The sequence below is a fragment of the Cebidichthys violaceus genome, unplaced genomic scaffold (genome assembly GCF_023349555.1).
Source record: "Cebidichthys violaceus isolate CVI_PGR_0920_01 unplaced genomic scaffold, fCebVio1.0.p SCAF_10, whole genome shotgun sequence".
Taxonomy (NCBI): Eukaryota; Metazoa; Chordata; class Actinopteri; order Perciformes; family Stichaeidae; genus Cebidichthys; species Cebidichthys violaceus.
The window spans coordinates 2,184,715-2,204,875 of NW_027176263.1; the positions used below are offsets into that span (position 1 = coordinate 2,184,715).

Consider the following 20,161-nt stretch of genomic DNA (forward strand, 5'->3'; position numbering starts at 1 on the left):
TGAGCGCAGCTACAGGAGGAAAAGCGCTGCTTCCTCTTGCGCGCCTGTAGCGCACCGCAGACAGAAAAGCACACAGTTCATCCGCGCAGACGTGATGTGGCGGCTGTAGCCACTGCCTACTACGTGCTTCTTGTTTTTCTCTGGACTATATCTTAAATCTAGTCAATAAGGAGGTTGCACACATACAGACCCGCACACAGACCCGCACATGAACAAACACAAAACTAGTTTACCTATGTTCTTGTTATACAACACCTCACAAAGTAATTGAAAAGTTAAAATAATAATGAGAAAAACGTACTAAATATACTTCTGCCCGGTATAGCTGAAAGTTAGGGGGGTTCATGTGCTGACGATGGGGGCTGGGTGTTAATGGGTTCTCTCCATGAACATATTGCCATGAATCCAGTCTGAACCGGTTGATGGATGGTAATAATAATAGCACCACACTGTACCAGCAGGGTGCACTGCTTGGAGTCCTCTCAGAGGTGAGCTTTGATTAAAGCAATAGGCTACATGCACAAAACTCATAAAATAGTCCTAATTGGCCTGCCTGTCCCTGAAACATAACAAGAAGTTGATTGAACTTTAAGGAATATAAGAGCGATACATGAATAGGCAACAAGAGGGGAGATAGATGACAATAGGATATGCTTAGTCCTTGTGTAAAGATAGGATCTGTCTTGTCTTCATTTAACTGAAGGAAATTATTGTCTTTAATGTCTTGGAGATAGTTTTGTAATTGAGTTAAATCTGCCTCATTTTGTGAATTGAGAGGCATGTAGATATGTTTATCATCAGCGTATGTGAAAATGAATGTTATGAGATTGGATGATTCTTTCCATTGGGAGCATGTAAAGACAGAAGAGAAATGGACCTATAACCGAACCCCACATAGATATTTGCAGGTATGGAGGATGAGCTGCAAAATGAAGAGTAGTAGATATAGAGTAGGCACACATAAGCACAGAGTGGTGAAATTAAATAGATGTATCCAAGGAAAATTATAGGCACACACTGACAGAATAGCTTGAATTAATACTGCTCCACAAAATTAAGATCAACAAAACTTGGTGGAGTTTAGTTGACTCCAACTTAAAAACAATCCTGATTCTACACAGAGAAACACCCAAGTAGCCGATTAAACATATTTTTTTAATTACATTTAAATGAACACAGGCCCAATGTCGTTTACAGACAAATCTTCTTGTGTGAAAGGAGGGAGACGAATTGCTCTTGGTCACATTGCAGCAGCATAATACAGTTATATCATCATGTGATAGCACACATTCTCATAACCTCAGGTCAGCAACACAGTGAAAGTCAGAAGAAAAAGCAGAGGAAAGGAGTGGAAAGAAGGGACGGGAAAGAAGAACACAAAGAAGACACACGAAAGATGAAAGAACGAGGGGCAGAGTAAGAACAGGGGAGGGATGAAGAGAGCAGATCATAGGTCAGACTGGTTTTCACTATGAATGCAACTAAAATTCTTCAGGAACTTTGATGCTTTTTTTTTCCCATAGCTGAGGTCTGCTGCCTGGAAGGGTCTTACAGGAAAGATTTAGGCTTCATAATCCCTTTCTGCCTGAAAAATGATGTGAAAAAAGAACAAGGGAGGCACAGTTAATTGTACTCTACTCTGGCATTACATTGACATGTTGCCCCAGACCAGTTTCAACCAGATGTAGTGCATGTAGGGGACAGTGTGTAGGAATCTGAGTGGATTACAGCACAGCCAGGGAGCACTACGAACACAATCAATGTTGGTGCTGAATTTCACTTGCTTGTATAAGGTATTTAGTACATTTATTGCACACACACACATACACATATATATATATATATATATATATATATATATATATATATATATATATATTATTTGTTGAAAAATATGTGAAAACTTACCCGGTATTGGGCCAACTTGTCACAAAAGCACATTCTGTACTTAACCATTTATAACTCTATATTAAAGTCTCCATCTCATCTCTCATCTTCAACCGCTTATCTGGGATCGGGTCGCGGGGGCAACAGCTCCAGCAGGGGACCCCAAACTTCCCTTTCCAGAGCCACATCAGCCAGCTTTGACTGGGGGATCCCGAGGCGCTCCCAGGCCAGTTTGGAGATATAGTCCCTCCACCTGGTCCTGGGCCTCCCTCAGGGGCTCCTCCCAGCTGGTCGTGCCTGGAACACCTCCCTAGGGAGGCGCCCAGGTGGCATCCTTACCAGATGCCCGAACCATCTCAACTGGCTCCTTTCCACGCAAAGGAGCAGCAGCTCTACTCCGAGTCCCTCACGGATGATCGAACTTCTCACCCTATCTCGAAGGGAGATGCCAGCCACCCTCCTGAGGAAACCCATTTCGGCCGCTTGTACCCACGATCTAATTCTTTCGGTCATGACCCAGTCCACATGACCATAGGTGAGGGTAGGAACGGAGATTGCCCGGTAGATAGAGAGCTTTGCCTTGCGGCTCAGCTCTCTTTTCGTCACAACGGTGCGGTAGAGCGACTACAATACCGCCCCAGCTGCTCCGATTCTCCGGCTAATCTCACGTTCCATTGTTCCCTCACTTGCAAACAAGACCCCGAGGTACTTGAACTCCTTCACTTGGGGTAAGGACTCATTCCCTACCCGGAGTGGGCAATCCACCGGTTTCCTGCTGAGAACCATGGCCTCAGATTTAGAGGTGCTGATCCTCATCCCAACCGCTTCACACTCGGCTGAGAACCGATCCAGTGAGTGCTGGAGGTCACAGCCCGATGAAGACATCAGGACCACATCATCTGCAAACAGCAGCGATGCAATCCTCAGCCCACCAAACTGTAAACACTCCTCCCCACGACTACGCCTCGATATTTTGTCCATGAATACCACAAACAGGATTGGTGACAAAGCGCAGCCCTGGCGAAGCCCAACCCTCACCAGAAACGAGTCCGACTTACTGCCGAGAACCCAGACACAGCTCTCGCTTTGGGCGTACAGGGATTGGATGGCCCCCAGAAGTGGCCCCCTCACCCCATACTCTTGCAGCACCTCCCACAGTATCTCCCGGGGGACCCGGTCATATGCCTTCTCCAGGTGCACAAAACACATGTAGACCGGATGGGCATATTCCCAAGCCCCCTCCAGGATCCTTGCGAGAGTGAAGAGCTGGTCCGTTGTTCCACGGCCAGGACGGAATCCACATTGTTCCTCTTCAATCCGAGGTTCGACTATCGGCCGAACCCTCCTTTCCAGCACCTTGGAGTAGACTTTACCAGGGAGGCTGAGTAGTGTGATACCGCGGTAATTGGCACACACCCTCTGGTCCCCCTTTTTGAACAGGGGAACCACCACCCCGGTCTGCCACTCCCTAGGCACCGTCCCAGACCTCCACACAATGTTGAAGAGACGTGTCATCCAAGACAGCCCCTCCACACCCAGTGCCTTCAGCATTTCTGGATGGATCTCATCAATGCCTGGGGCTTTGCCACTGTGGAGTTGTTTGACTACCTCAGTGACTTCCACCAGGGAAATTGATGATGCTCCCCCATCAGCCTCCAGCTCTGCCTCTACAATAGAGGGCGTATTAGTCGGATTCAGGAGTTCCTCAAAGTGCTACTGTATACAGCTTGGATGTTTCCCCGTTTCCCTCACCTGAGGTTCCGGATGGTTTTTCAAAAACACCTTGGTGCGGAGAATAAAGTCCTTCTCCATGCCTACTCCGAACTCCTACCACACCCGCTGCTTTGCCTCCTTCAAGACAGCGGCTGTAGCCCTTCGGCCCTGTCGGTACCTTGCAACTGCCTCAGGAGTCCTCCGGGATAACATATCCCAGAAGGCCTCTTTCTTCAGTCGGACGGCTTCCCTGACCACCGGTGTCCACCACGGTGTTCGAGGGTTACCGCCCCTTGAGGCACCTAAGACCTTGAGACCACAGCTCACTGCCGTAGCTTTGGCAATAGAAGCTTTGAACATCGTCCATTCCTGTTCGATGCCCCCAACCTCCACAGGGATGCTAGAAAAGCTCCGCCGGAGGTGTGAGTTGAAGATCTCCTGGACAGGGGCCTCCTCCAGACGTTCCCAGTTTGCCCGCACTACCCGTTTGGGCTTACCAGGTCTGTCCAGAGTTTTCCCCCACCCTCTGACCCAACTCACAACCAGATGGTGATCAGTTGACAGCTCCGCCCCTCTCTTCACCCGAGTGTCCAAAACATACGACCTCAGATCCTATATTAAAGTGAGAAGTAAAAATCTAAAGATAATACATTTGTTATTTTATTTAATATGGCAAATGAGTGACTGAGACAGAGAAATTGAAGTGAAAGGAAAAAGTGTGACAAGATGACCTGAGCTCCCCTTGCTCTTTCTCCTGCTGGACAAATATCCTGTATGACATCAACCAGTTCCACTGCATTAGGGTGGAGACACCTTTGACCTAAATCATTATTGGCCTATATCTAAGCTGGCTAAAATCCTAGACTTACTGGTAACCTCACAACTCTGTCCCTTCCTTGAGGTCAATAATGTCCTTTCAATGCAAGGACCCAGAAGGATGAGTAAATGTCCCTATTAAGCCCACATTCCATATAAACCCACTTGCAAGTCTTGATTTGACACTTTTCTTATAATGAGTCATGTTATCGAAGCAAATGTGTGACGTGCCTTTTAATTCAGGCCTTTTCTGCATTGACAAAAGACTGGTCACGCCCACCCCAAATGCCATATCAAAATGTATTGTCACGAAGGCCCACATTTACAATAATACTTAGAGCTGGACTGAGTAGTTAAGTTTGCCTTTCATGTTCCAAAATGCAAATGTTGCTTTTAGTTGGTACATTTTTTATGTCTGTTCAAAACATGTTTGTAATTGGTATGTGCTAGTTTATAGTTTTAACCATCAGTGAGGTGGACGTTAGATTTCTTAAATAACGTATTCTACGGTAACATGTTTGGGTTTTTCTTTCCTACGATAACTGACATTAAAACAGTACTTCATATAATGTGATATTAGCTGCAGTATTGTCAATCTGATAAATAAATTAACAAATGTCAAAAATCATCTTATTAAAGACATTACTTCTGCCCTCGCTGCAGAGCTCATGTTACTCATCCACAGCCCATAAATAAACCCACATAAACCCAATTTTCTTGGCAGTTTTACATAAGCTAACCTAGTATTCTGACATTTCCCCAGCACTTTTTTTGACACCTTAGAAGCAGCAGCCTGCTGTTCTTTTCCGTAAGAGGTTTGGCAGGTGTAAACATACAGAGCCACCCTGCAGTCTGGATAAATATCTCTTGATTTCAGTCGCCCAGCTCCATAAAGCTGCAGAGGTCAAAGGCCCCGTTAGCACCCAGCAAGGCCACCCTGAGCCTCCAGTCCAGATTCCTGCTTGGATTAGTTCAGGTTGCTGGCTTCAGCAGCGAGAGAGAGCACTGCAACGTGGTAGAAAAACACAGGCTACACTTCAGTTGTATCAGAACGCTCAGCAAGTCTTTGGACAAAGATATACTCATGTCACTCTTATGATGGGGTGTATATTTTCATTCTGGTGAGTTTGAACCGACTGTATGTGTGAATGAGCTACAGTTACCTGACGGAAGTTATAAAGTGTCATCTTTGCCCCGTTCTCCTCCCACCACAGGTTATTGCACCCACGTTACAAAGTGTTTACCATGTTAAATGATCCTGGAATGATTGATATGGAAAACACTACTCTGGTCTTCAGCCAGTTAGAACCGGCTAAAACCATGTCAACTAGGAAATGGAAGTCAGAATCATGAGTCAATGGAGCTGCTGTGTGTAAGAGGCTTATCACATGATGCAGCCGTTACAATAGATAACCATCAGAAGCGGCATTGGAACGGGTGAGGTTGTCTTCATTGGCCAAGACAGAAATAACAAATACTGAATTGATTTACTTAACATATGATAATGGTTGACAGGTAGGTTTTTGTTTAGCATGCCATGGGATTTAAAATCAAATTTCAATGTTGTGATGTTATGATGGGCAAAACTGTATGTAACACACAAGGAGCTTTATCAGAAAAGATTGAACTAACCAAAGATATGAAGCACGGCATCTGTGCTGACGTATTGATCCTGGCCTGAAAGCAGGAAATGCTGACAAATACACTTTCTGTATTTGTTATTCATTTAGATTTCAAATATTAAACATGTTGCCAACAAGATATTTACAGACACAACTTGATATGTACAAAGTAGTGTACACACACTACTTTGTAGCATTTAAAATAGGCCAAAGCAGAAACAGAAAAGCTTCTTACCTACAAACAGGAAAACCCAGTCTTATCTGTTGTCTTTTCCTGCACTACATAACTTTAATAGCCCATCTTGAGTAGTTGGAATTAATACATTTAGATTTAATTTTTTTTAAATTTGTCAGTCCCAAACTCTGGCTGCAGCTTTAAGCTCGTCACCGAGGCTGATGGGAATGTCATTAGTCTTGCATTAGTCATAAGTGTACGGTCATTAACTAATTTTCTAAGTTTCAAACAAGATGAATATTTGACCTGATGATGAGCTATAGATGAAATGTCAGGGGATCAAAGTTATTACAATTCATCCTCTGGGGACCATGAATGTCTCAACCAAATTTGTCCTAACTCCCAAATGTTTAACTCAATGTCAACGTCATGGTGGCCCTGGGAGAAAAGCCAGGGGGATTACTTATGTTTCTATTATTCCAGGTCATAAAGTATGGTAGTAAGAAGACAATAAAACATGGAATCATCCAGTGTTTTGGAGTTTGGTGGGACCTCATGAAGGGAACATTCCAGTGAAGCGAACTACACAAGAAGATCAAAAAGTGCACCTGTTAAGATCTGCCAAATTCAGTGAGCGCATACAATCTCGGTGTCATGTCAGGGGAAAAAAAAAATGATCATAGAGAACAGAGTTATTTCAGCAGTTGTGAAGTCTACAAAGCTTGCGTTTCAGTGTTTCACTCTTATTCTCACAATACAAATAAAGAGCAAATGTGTTATCCATAGAACTGACAGTTAAAAACAGAGGTCGTCATCTCACGAGCTTTAATCATACATAGAAATTTAGTTCAACAGTACCATTCATTTAGAATGTTTTAGCAGTATGTATATTTAGTGTAAAGAGCGTTATGTTTTTTTTTTTTCCTTTTTCTGATGAGGAATATCCACACGGATGATAGAAGCTTTCAGAAATACACCAGAGAGAGAGAGAGAGAGAGAGAGAAGAGCAGAGAGACCGAGTACATGACTAAGTAGTAACACCTCAGACTACATTTTTAAACACCTCAAAAGGTGACATTTATCTGTGGTTTATGTACCAGTGTCCACCCTCCTGGATGCTTTTTTTTTTCCTTTTCATTATAACTGAAGAGCAGCAGAGCCTGAAATGCTTTCAGAAACTAAACTGTGGCACGAGCTCGGTTTGATCAATGCCCTATAATGGAGAGAGTCCAAGCGAGGTTTCTACGACACCTCTCGTTAACCTAGTCGAAGCTGCGTTAAGCTCGGGGTGACTTGTTGACACTGTTGCAGAGACAAAGGGGGGGCTGGGGTGAGCCGGAGTGGAGTACATTACTGCAATCGAGTGTCATATTATAGGCATTAAAAGAATCAACCACATCCATCTATCAGTTCATCCACTTCTCTAGCCATACATCAATCAATCTGTTGATTCAAACATCCAACCTATCGGAAAACACCACCATGAAACATACTTTATGTGCTGTTTGTGCTATCTCAGAAGCGCCACAACATCAATTTTCAACCAGCTAAAGTCCCAGGCAAACAAAAAAAAACATCATGTACAAGACAGAATGTGGAACAGATAATTGGCCTACAAATCCCCAGAAGTGATTATTTTTCAGTCCATCCATTCCTTTCAATAGTAACGCCACGTGTTGATTTGGCAGACGGCCGGCTTCACTGAGGGTGAGCCGCCAGTCTCGTTTCTTTTCCCCTCTAAGACATGTGAAGCTGCTTCTTTTGTGGAGTTGGTAAAGAGTAAGAAACTTGACTTCCAGAGCTGGTAATGATGGAAGCTGCTGTTTGCGGTAGCGTCGTGGCATTCAGCGGGCGCGCCCACGCGTTAAAGACAAAGAGACGGCGTGATGCGTTAAGGCTGAGAGGGAGGCTGCTGTGCTGCGTGCTGCGACATAGCTGCCGGGGAGGACATGGACTGGACCATGGGCTGAGCTGGTGGGGGGAGCGGAGGCGGAGCCTGCTGGGCCCCTGAGTGTGTGTTGGGGGAGGGCGGGGGCGTTGGACGTTTGAATTTGTCAGGACTGGTGCTTCTTCTTGGCGAGGGCCTCTGTTTTGAGAAAGGGAAAAATAAATAAATAAATGAATAAATATGCCTCATCTTAATTAAGAAACTACACAGAAGAATTTAAGACAAGATAGAACATGATTAACCCCGAAGGAAATGTGCCAGAGTTTGATCAAAGATTAAAACATTGAAAAACAATAGAATACAAATATAAACATATATGAACAACAGAGTAATAATTCATAATTGTAAAAGCAGTAATACTGACACAAGTGCAAAATAGAATAGCAATAAGAATGCAACTAAAATAGAAAAAGTAAATTACAACAACATTAGATTCAAAATATAAAATGTATAAGACGCAACACAAACACCAGGGCCTAATAGAAACTAAAATAGACAATTAATAACGTCATATTGAAAGTAATATTATCAATGATGATAAAAACGGGTTATTTTTATTCAAACTACAAAAGGAGTGCTGAGGTTGCTCGTCTCAGTCATGGTTTCCATACTGAGCTACTGGTTATGACTAGAAAGAGAGAGAAAAAGAAAAAAAGAGGTTTAGAGAAAAATTAATCCGACTGAGGTTGTGAGTTATTTCCTTGTTTAACTCCTGGGTGGTCTGAGTGGTGATGGGAGAGATGTGGTCTGTACCATCCACACAGATCAAGAGAACATGAATGGATGTAAAATACCACAGAGGGAGAACACACGAGATGGGGGTTTACAACAGAACAGTGGGAAGAAAGCTTTAAGTATGGAAGAAATGAACATCGTGTTGTATTGAAGAAGACTTGAAACTAGCGATTGAGACCATAAACTTTTACAACTGAGGAAATAAATCAAGTGAGAAGTAGAGTCATTTTCTCACAGTCAAACTTATTATTGCAACCAGAGGAGTCACCCCCTGCTCCGCTTCACTCTTCAGAACCAAAGGTTGCAACGCAAATTAGTGACGCAGATGGTGATTTAAATATGAGGCATCATTACAGGAAAAATGATGCCTCTCACACATTATTTCATATCACACATTACTTTGCACTTTTATATTCTCTTTATCATCTATCACCAGCAGTGTTATTTGTGCTTGTACTAGTGAGACATAACTTATAAGCACATTTCAATTGTTAAAGATAAAAACCAAATAAAACTTCAAATCAAACTTCGCTTAATATTTAATCAGCGCTATCTGCACCCTGAGCGTAGTGGAGAGACCGAACTACCGACACTAGTGGTCAGCTGTGGATCATGATCTGTAAAATACCGTCAACTGATGTTAAAGCAATGCAGAACAGAGCAATAATCTTCTAATGCTGTGCATATATCACCAAGCACGACATGAGTTTTCATTAAGTGTTTGTGTGTAAAACTGCTGCAGTGAACACAACTTTATTTATTCATTTATGGTTTATTCCATATTGACAGATACAGCATACTGTAGTATCAGAGCTATGTTGCATGATAGATACTCTGACACTGTTAAGACTGCGTAAATGGAAGAATTAGGATAGAACGAGTGTTCTTCCTCTCGGTAGTCTCCGTGTATAGACCCACTGATCAGCAGTTCATTTCTATGCATCAACACTCATACGGTGCTTTGCACTGACCGTTCATGGTTGGATGCGAGTGTGTAGAGGGCGGGATTTGAGGCTGTGCACATTTACAGGTAGATTTGGGAAATAGCTCACTGGCAGACGATGCAAGGTTTAATAAATCGGAATGTTTTTTTTGGCGACTGTGCATTTACTCCTTTGAACGTACGCAAACATTTAGTGTGGATCCTACGCACTGTTGTATAAACGAGAACCCTGAACAGTACCGCTGTAAATAAACTGAATATCTAAACCACCAGACAGCCCTCAGACTAACAGCACAAGAGCTGGCTCCTTTAAGTGTTGTTTTTCCAAACAAGTACAAAACTATCCAACACAACTAGTACACCAACTGTGTACTGCAGACACTGTTTGGCATCAGCTATTCATCAGGGTGCAAGTGTGACAGTTGTGGATCCTCGGCTTGTTGTTTTCTGGGAGTGGAATATCACTTCTGAACCAACAGGGCGGCTGAATTTCATTATCTCTGATAGTAAGATCATGCCATCAGTGGCATCTGAGATATAAAGACATACTTTAAGACATGCTGACCTTAACTGACACAGTTTATGTTATTCATACCTGAAACTATAAACATCAGCAGGCTAGGGAACAAAGGCTGTAACAAACCTGATATAAAACCTTATAAAAGATAAGTTAATGAAGAAATATGTGTGACTCAGACGAGGCATGTTGATTCAGTTATTGAAAAGATAAATGCACCGCCGACTGGACCTTTGGACATTTATGGACCTTTGATATGTTCTCCTTAGATCAATGTAATGTAGGGGGATATTTTGTATGCCGTAGCAACAATATCTGTGTGATGGCCAAGCCAGTTTAACATGTGTCCACACGCATAACAGGTGAACAGTGTAGGGCGTGTAACCTTCTTTTTGGCTTATTTTTTGTGTGTGTGAGTGAGACAGACAGACAGACAGAGAGACAGACAGACAGACAGACAGAGATATAAAAAGGACCAATCACTCAGTCTTACTCAGATCAAATCACATTTCACTGAGTAAATGTAGTGCAAAGATTACATTTTATTACTGTAAAATGAAAACCTGTAGCACATAAAGTTTTGATTCTTAACTTCCTGAACTAAATGTTTGAGCCCTGGGTTGCCAACTCCCGACATGTGGTTCAGAAGGCGTGGGTGGAGGTTACTTACGGCTACGGCATGAGAGGAGCTCCCGTGGACGTGCAGGGCGGGGGTGTTGTAGTGGGAGATGGCCGCTCTGGACAGTGTAGCTGGAGGAGTGAAGCCAACTGTGTGGCTGCCATATGACAGACCTGTCACACAAGACAGGAAGGCAGACATAAAGAGAAAGTTGCACATACTGTATGTTCTTTCTTTGTATTGAACTATAAATACAACTCTTGGTTGCTGAGACTGAAGTACTGCTATGCCTCTACTTTACACCAGGTATCAGGTGTGACAGGTGATTTCTTTTTGTACCTGGCTGGCAGAACATAAAAACAGCAGCGCTCTAGCACCTGCTCTGTTTTATTGTTGTGCAAACATTTAGGCTGTAAACGGATATCCCTCTGAATCACACCGAGCATGGTTGTTGGTGACATAACATTCAGCTGTAACTGCTGCATGAGAGCAGGACAGAGCGGCGGCCAGCGAGCTACACCGACATGCAGGAACATGCACCACGAGCGCGGCTATGTCAACAAAATAAGGAACAGCGAGCGGGTCATTTGATTGGACGGAGAATAAAGGGGCAAACATTATTATTTTATAGCCATCTGTAGAGAGAATGTATTTATGGTTTCACTGACCTTTAAAAGACTTCAACTTGTCAATGATTATTTGTTCCACATTTGACAAGATATATGATGGATTTCATTGTTAATCTTTGATACAAAGATAAAAGCTTGTTTTCAGGAAACAAGTTGCGTTCATTTATATAGGTGTTGGCAATTCTCGTTGACGCAATACAACGTGTTGACTGCTGAATTTCCCCCCATGTACTTACCAGGAGAGATGGGTCGGCTGGAGCTGGGGGACGGGGTGTAAGGGATGGGGCTCGACACAGTCCTCGCCCGCAAGCCCTGTGCAGACATCTCGTTGAAGTACCTGAGGGCGACATGACCAGTCAACGAAAATACAATAGACGTCGATGTGAATCCTGTGTGCGCAGGAATGTGTTTCGATATCTTTGGTTCTTTTCTGAAATATAATCTTTTGTTATTCAAGGACCATACTGGCGCATTTGCATGTTTTACAAAATGGCATAAAAGGTGCTTAAAAAAGCAGGAGCACAAACAACAAAAAAGCATCACAGACAAAAATAAAATGAACACTGACATAACAAGCAATAAAGTCAGTGCAATAGCCAATAAATAAAAAGATAACAATTAGATGAATTGCTAGTTGATCTCATACGAACGGAGATAGAGCAGTGCGTTTGTGTCTGTATGTGAAACCGTAAGAGCCATCATAACAAACTCTTATTTCATTTCACAACGGAGTGGGGAACCATCTGGGGATCCCTTGGGTGCCTGAGCTTTGAGGGTAATGGCTGCCAGTAGGAAAAGGGATTCGCTGGAAGAAAGAAGGCAGTCTTTGGCTCAAATGGTCCCGATAGTTTGGATCTTTTTCCAATTACATTAAGCAAACACAGATCTGGCAACATAAAACTAGGCAACAGCTAATTATTTTGATGTCTCCCTGTATCAATATTGGCTTCTTACGCAATCTTGGCATCTGTGGCCTGAATCGAAACTGTGTGGCAAGACTGAGCAAGTGGCCAATGGAGCCAAATGCCTCTCCAGTACACCAACCACAACATGTACAGAAATTAAGTCTCTCTCTCTCTCTCTCTCTCTCTCTCTCTCTCTCTCAACGTCAGTTGATTTGCTGACACATGTGATTTTGTGACCTGTTTGATAATCCTCTACCTCTCATCGTCCATCTCCAGACTGGATTCGCTCTCTGACAGTTGTCTGCACAGCGCTTCCCTGCGCTCCATCTCTCTCTGAAGCTTCCTCTGCAGCCGGATGTTCTCCTCCCTCATGTGTCGCTCCTCCTCGATGTACTGGGCTCGCTTCTCCGTGTCTGGGAGGGGAACAAGCGCAGAACAAATTACATCAGTTGAGATATTGTCAGGATCACATCCTCGCCACTAAATGTCAACATGAAGGACAACATTTGTGCGTTTCATGTCAAAATTGCACAATAACCCAATTAAAAAGGCCATTGTCTAAAATCTGTTCAGAGATAATGAAATCCCCTTCAAAGGCCTTAAAGGGCAACCTGGTCTGTTTTCAAAATTCTCTTTCACAAAATAAAGTGAGAGGGTCACTGCAGATTACAATGTCCGATAAGGCGAACAACATCATGACATTTTCCAGCAGCGATACTGGCAGTTGACTCAGTGTCTCAGAAAGTAGATTAAAGGATGGAGTGACAGACAGCGGCCTCTAGTGGCAGAAGCAAAGCACAGACAGAATCATTCTGAGAGAAACTTCCAGGCATGTGATCAGGCTTTTTTTGTTAATTAAGTAATTTCTCTAAGATATAATTGAGCCGAATCAACACTTCTGATTATCTGAACAACAAACAAGTGTTTTTCTGATTTGCTGTCATACTGCGAGATGCTTCTACTATTTTGTCCACACCCTATGAGCCATAAAACATGTCAATCTGTAAACACAGTTGAAAATGCAGTGACCATGAATAAAATAAAGTGAAGGTAAGAGTTTACTACAGCAGATGTGACTGATAAGGTACATGTTAAAAAAAAAGAAAGATACTGGCAGGAGATAGTATGGCATTTTTAAGTGAGTGAGTGAGTGAGTGAGTGAGTGAGTGAGTGAGTGAGTGAGTGAGTGAGTGTGTGTGTGTGTGAGAGAGTACGGTGCTACAGGGTTTCAGAGACCAAATAAAAACATAACTCTTCACTACATTTTTATGAAGTTATGAAAAATAAGTGTCATCCTAAAGACAAAGCAGGTGCATATTTCTCAATAAAAATTGTCCATAGCTGCCTGTTATCTACAAATAACAAAACTTTGTCACAGATACAAGTGTTTTTGTATTCTAATTTTCTTGCCATTTAATAATTTTATCTGTAGCTTTATCTTATCACCTCACAGAACAACAAAGCTTTAATCTGATACCATCCATATTTTTAGATTGATGTCATAATTCCAGTTTGTTTTTTATTTCAAAAAGGTAAATCTACTTTAAGAGTCTTGAATCACCTATGAAGTTGGCTATCAATCACAGTTGTCACTCTCCTTTCTAGTGAATTTGTTTTAAAACAACATAGTACAGTATGTTTTAGTCTATTCCCAAATATCATTCTATTAACTGCCACTGCCAGATTAAAAAAAAACATATGTTGCAACAGAGGCGTCCTTAAATGCACCACAGACACTTCTTAAATGGTATCCGCTTGCATTTCCATGCAGTATGAATGTATTATATGTATATAGTATAACCTAGATCTGGTCTCTGATTTCTACGTCACCACTTTCTACAGAGGGACCGGGGCTCTAGCTTGCTGTGTTAGTAACAGTCCGTCTTCATGTTGTATATTTAGTAGACGGGTTTTTAGAGAAAGAAGGGGATAGATGCTAGCTGTTGATCACTGTGCATTTCCACGTCTTTGTATACTTCAAGGATCACCAGGTGTAATGTGACCAGTGAATAACAAGTAGGTAACAAAGATGTAAAGCAGGTCAGACAACACCAGAGAGTATCCTGTTCTTTCTGGTCTATGGAAAACAACCAGTGTCTGGGTGTTGGGTGAGTTTGCCCCTCTGTATCAGAGGATCCGTTTTACTAATCACATCCTTAATCAACACTTGATGGCATCTGCCCCTACAGAGCCCACACTCCCTTTAGATCATGTGACGCGTTGAGAGGCCACTTACGTTGCAGCTCGGTGGTGCGCAAGCTTTTCTTCAGCCTCTCCACCTCGTTCTTCAGGAAACGGATATGCCGCATCATGTTCTCTGGTGAGTCTATCTCCATTGAAACGTCTCTTGGGGAGGGAGGAGCTGATACGGGCTGGTCCAACTTCTCTTGAAGGATTCTAGTTCGTGGAAAACAAAGAGAGAACACTGTTATTAAAATGTATAAACAGAAATGATGGGCAGCTCTATTTGAGATCCCCTGGCTTTTGTGTCAGACCTGTTAGCAGAATTTAAGACAATTTACTTAATTCTCAAATATGAAATGTTTTTTAACCTTTCTTTATTTAATGCAACCTCAGATTGAAAATGGCTCCAATTTGAAATGACAAAATTACATACAAAATTCAGCCCTTCAGGAGGTAATTAATCAGCCTACAGTTAGTTAATCATTGCTAATTTTACTTTGAAGTGAAGCTGAGAAACTGTTTGTTCTTGGTGACAAGCAGGCATTTTGTGCGTCTGTCAGACAATGGGAAAAACATTTCTACACAGATTGTGTTTCACCATGTTAAAAATGGCACATTTAATAGGTTTAGTAATTAAAGTGTATTATAAGTAGTTTTACACATATACGTCACAGCAAACCCATCAGGTTTCATACTTATAACTAGGGCTGAAACTACGTCTACATTTATAGATTAGTTGATGAACACATGATCCACAAGATGTTGCTGAAAACAAGCTTTACATCCAGGCAGATGTTTAAATGTCCATCATTCCGCACCTTTTCTCGGCCTCCAGTTTGTCCATCCGTTTCCACAGCCTGTTGACCAGGGCTTCTTGTTCCTGCTCTAATGTGTTCTCAAGATCGATCTTCTCCCGCCTCAACTGGAGAACAAAAGGAAGAGTGACGTTTAGAGGTAGAAAAACCTTGACGTTGAAAAGAATCCACAAGACTGCACACAAATACACTGTAATGCAAAACCCATGGTCTCAGTCCAGATAAGCTTCTCTTTCACAGAGCTACAGTCTCTATGCCGGCTTGTGATAGAAAAACGGCAAATGGTCTATAAAGATGTCTTAATTACCATGAAATGATCTTAAAGTTATTAGCGTTTTTGTGGTGAGGTTAAGTGACATTCTTGGTAAACATTAATTTAACTAAATGTACAGTGGCATTAAGCATAACTCTGACATATACATTCATGAGTGAGCAGCAACGACGACGCATCTCCAGAAAAACCCTGTCATCAGAACATGGAAACACATGGATTGGCTTCAGCACACACAGGTTTGACTCACAGACCAAAATGTTCTTTCCAGCTAAAATTCTGTGGGACGAAGTAAGGCTGGCGAAATGTTGGCGTCTCACAATACCACAACTGGACAGACATGTTCATGGATGTAATTAAAACGTTCTTGCTCTGGCACAATTAGCATACCTGTTCCAGGGTTAGCTGCTTTGAGATGGTTTCATTCTCCATCTTTTTGATCTTTTTCATGAGCTTGTTAACCTGGAACTCCTGCTCCTGCTCCAAGTGCTGCTCCAACTCGGCCTTCTCATGCTGGAGCTAAGGATGGAAAAAAGGGAAAGACAGTGGATGAACAGAGGAAAAGAAGAGGAGGTGGATGAAACGAGAGAGAGAGATGAGAAAGAAGGAGAGAGGGGAAATGGCACAAGAAGAGGCACACGTGAGTCACGTAAAAAATATTCAATGACCACAGTGAACAAACACACAAGTGTCAGGTCATCACATTTAGCTAACATATTCAGAGTTTAACAAAACAGGAAGCCAATGTTACAATTCTATCAGATTCATGGTGAAACTTCCCAGAGGAGTGAACGGCATCAAATAATGATTTGGCAAAAGAAAGTAACCACCGTTGGCAGTCCACCAATACAAAGACAGGGTGCGGCTCAGCACCGATTCAAAATGGGACGGCTGTGTGATGAATTATATAAGCGATTACTCATTACAGCGAATAGGATGCAAATCCATTCATGGGAAAAGACTGGAGAGGGCAAAATAACCATTTCCATCATGCTACTAACAGAAACAAAGCAAGGCAGTTTTTTTAACCAACAATGACTGCATTCATACGGAGTTGAGTGCTCTGCAGAGTCCTGGCTGAAAGAACAAGCCACCAAGTTTTGCCACACCCAGTGCAGTCACTTTTCTTCCAATTAACACACCAACAATGTCAGGTATTGTTTTGATAATTTGTCTGCCTTCAGCCAAAAACAACTGCCAGCTCTAACAGTCTTCCCCCTAACTGTACTGTGCTGTGAGTGGCAACTATGTCTGAGTCTTTTAGTTTCAGTCTATGGACACCGAGCAGACATATTTTATCTCACCTGGGTTCTTCTGTTCGTTTGTAAATAATACATGAACGGTGGCAATGTGCTCATGTCTGCATAATGTACATTATAGTAGCTCTAAAAAGACAGATCTAAATTGGCACATTACAAGATTTAAGAAAGGGGGACAGAGTATAGTTCATAAACCATGCTGAAATACCTGCTGATGCACTTGTATCATTTGGCTGCTTTAGTTTAGACAACTAAAGTAAAAAGTACATCATCAAAAGTAATGGTGGGGAAAACACAAGTCAGAAAAAAAATGTTCACAAAAGTGCTTCTGCACAGGAGCATTTCCACGTCCTATAAAATAAACGACCACATTTGCTCAACTCTCTCTCAGTCATCACAAGAATATAATATTTTAGTTTACGTGTACAGAATATATACACGTATACAGACACACTTTGGGCCATTTGTCAGCAACAAGTCGACCGACAGAGACAGACACAGGTCTGTTTCATGTTGAGTGAGAAGCAAAATCCCAAAAACCCAAACAAGTCCATCTGTATGACCTTAAACAGGGGCTGCCGAGGCATGTATCCCTTCCAGACTCCCACTTCTTTGCAAATCAACAAACCATTAGTCAGCCTACAGCTAGCCATTGAAAGTGTGAGCGCATGTGTGTGTACGTGCTATGCCGCTCTGCAGTTGGGAAACTAAGATGTGGAAAACAGACAACCAAATAACTGGCAGAAAGGGAGGAGAGTCATTTGAGAGTCATTTAGAATAGCTAGCAGCCACAGTGAAGTCATCTTGAGCCTTTCCAGGCTTCAGGGAAGTACCAATACAGTTGATGATAATGCAATAGCTGCTGTGCACTCATACTTGGGGCTGGGTGCACAGACACCCAACCCTGTAAGCTCAAGCTGTACACAACAACAATACTGTAGCCATTTGCATTATCTGTACATCAACCAAGTTTAAACAGATGTTAGGGTATTCACCATGGTGCCTGGTAAAAACAACTTCAACCAGTGTATACCCCCCCCCCAATCACTCACATGCATGAGTTTCCTTGACAGTTCATTGGTGAGAAATTCCTCCTCCTTCTCATAGTTGACCGCCAAAGTCTCCTTCTCCTTCTGGAGGGCCTGGATCTTCTTGAACAAGGTGTTGCTGATAAATTCCTCCTCTTGCTCCGCTCTTGCTTGCTGCAGGACAGAAACAGATGAGAGACCGTGGCAACATCAGTGAAGTAGACTCTTCTGAGATCGGGCACATCACATTTTTATCCTGATTAAATGGACCAGCGACCACTAACCGTGCTGCAAACATACGCACCAATCAAACTAAATCTACTGCAGTGAAATCTGCCAGCCAAAGAGGAAGCAGAATTGTTCCCTAATGACTCAATGGGTGATGCAGTACTGACAATGAGGGGAAGAGTGAAACACTGAAGAAACGTGTGGGACAGCTACAACAGCTAGCATTACAGTGTGATGATACGTCTGTCCTTGTTGGTACCAGTCTCAAATTATTCATCCCCGTTCTTCACTGACCTCGAAGCTAAAATACTGTTTTGCAAGCTGGTAGAATTTGTCAGTTGTTGAAGAACAATGAGGGAGACAACAGAAAGCAAACAGCTATCTGAGCCTCACACGTTTAGGGTGGACAGGGTGCACTGTGGCTGACTTGCCAACATATGAGCCTGGCATTTAGCTAGCTCGCTAAGTTTGGCCTACATACTTCCCCATCTATCCAACAGATCAGTTACACATTTTATGAAACTGTGGCTGATAAACCGAGCATGAAGACATTACGCATAGGTCCATGCCAATGCTGCGAGGGTATTTATTTTCCCCCGGTTACCGTATCCTCGTCGGGCATAACGTGGTGACAATATCTATAGCAGTGAGTTATCAGATGCCCAAATAGCTAACATCCGTAGGTAACTTGCATCGTGAGGTGCCCACCTAGTTTTACCGCAGTTCAACGTAACACTACCCGTTGAGCTAACGTTAGCAAATATTAGCAACCAAAACAAAACAAAGCAAACTGTAGCTGTCCAACCACTTAGCACACGTTAGCCCTACTGGCTAAATTAGCAACCAAACTAGCGTTAGCTAATGGTAGTTGAGCTAGCAAAACACCAGAGTGTTGTGATAAAATACAGATAACATGTCATTGTAACACTTCAAATGTGTCAACACTGACTATTTAACAGTAAACGAACAACATTAGCCATCGCCAACTGGCTGACAAATGTAATATAATAAGTGGTTAGCATGTAGCTAAGCTAGCTAACGTTACTCACAATGGTGACGCTAGCTTTGCGGAGGTCCCGATTCTCCTCCTGCAGGGCTTTGCACTTGAGTTTGAACGTCTCCAGCTCAATTTTAAGAACTTTATTCTCTTGCTGTAAGGAGGCCAGGCGGTTCGTCAGTTCCTCCAGACGAAACTGTGAAATGACCACGCTCGGTTTCCCCGAATTTGAAGCGGAGGACGACATCGGGGTGGCCGAGCTGCTGCCCGCTCCGTCGGTGTCGCTCTCGCTTGCGCTGTCGGCCATGGCTGTGCGACAGTGTGGAGTGTGTAGGGAGGAGGACGGAGGCAGCTGCAGCGTTTGTGGAGCGCAGACAGCAGAATGGTACACCGTGTGACCTTGCGCTCTCGTGTCGGCATAGCGCCTCCATCAGGATGTCTCCAGTACATGCAGGATGCATCCATGACACATGAAACTGGAATATTTAATGCATTTTGACCTGAACGACAAGAGCATTTAAGTGTGCCCTGTCTTGTCTACCCGTTTAATTTAAAAGGTGGATATTTCTAAATGCATGTGTTTTAAAAAAGAGGGGAAAATAAGGGACTGATCATGCTAAATAGATAAATCAGTAAGTGGAAGAGCATTTCTCTACTGTGTTCCACCTCTAAGAAAAGACTAGACAGTACCACTAGTATAAATATTTTCTAGTCCTTTGGCAACAAATGATGCATCATCTGCATACAACATAGGATAGGTGGAAGAGCATTACTCTACTGTGTTCCACCTCTAAGAAAAGACTACCACGATCAACTGCACAGTACTACTAGTACATATTTTCTTAGTGACTAGTCCTGTAGTAACAACAA

The 20,161-nt window shown here is 42.7% G+C and overlaps 1 protein-coding gene across 1 annotated transcript; it reads right to left on the minus strand.

Moving 5' to 3' along the window:
* Positions 1–7,021: 7,021 nt before the first annotated feature.
* Positions 7,022–19,621, minus strand: LOC137879455 (coiled-coil domain-containing protein 6-like). Its single transcript, XM_068720182.1, has 9 exons — positions 19,344–19,621; positions 18,091–18,240; positions 16,170–16,298; positions 15,512–15,615; positions 14,746–14,906; positions 12,766–12,922; positions 11,841–11,941; positions 11,027–11,148; positions 7,022–8,299 (listed from the first exon to the last, which is right to left on the minus strand). The coding sequence occupies exons 1-9, from the start codon at positions 19,596–19,598 to the stop codon at positions 8,105–8,107; spliced, it is 1,374 nt and encodes a 457-aa protein (XP_068576283.1). The 5' UTR covers positions 19,599–19,621; the 3' UTR covers positions 7,022–8,104.
* Between the last annotated feature and the right edge of the window lie 540 nt (positions 19,622–20,161).

Bases quoted from the DNA above. Each gene is read 5' to 3' on its own strand.
- LOC137879455 (XM_068720182.1), bottom strand. From the start codon at position 19,598: ATGGCCGACAGCGCAAGCGAGAGCGACACCGACGGAGCGGGCAGCAGC. The intron at 11,942-12,765 runs GTAGAGGATTAT...TGTCGCCCTCAG, and splicing joins CTGGAGATGGACGATGAGAG to GTACTTCAACGAGATGTCTG. The intron at 8,300-11,026 runs GTAAGTAACCTC...TTCTCAAAACAG, and splicing joins GCTCCTCTCATGCCGTAGCC to AGGCCCTCGCCAAGAAGAAG.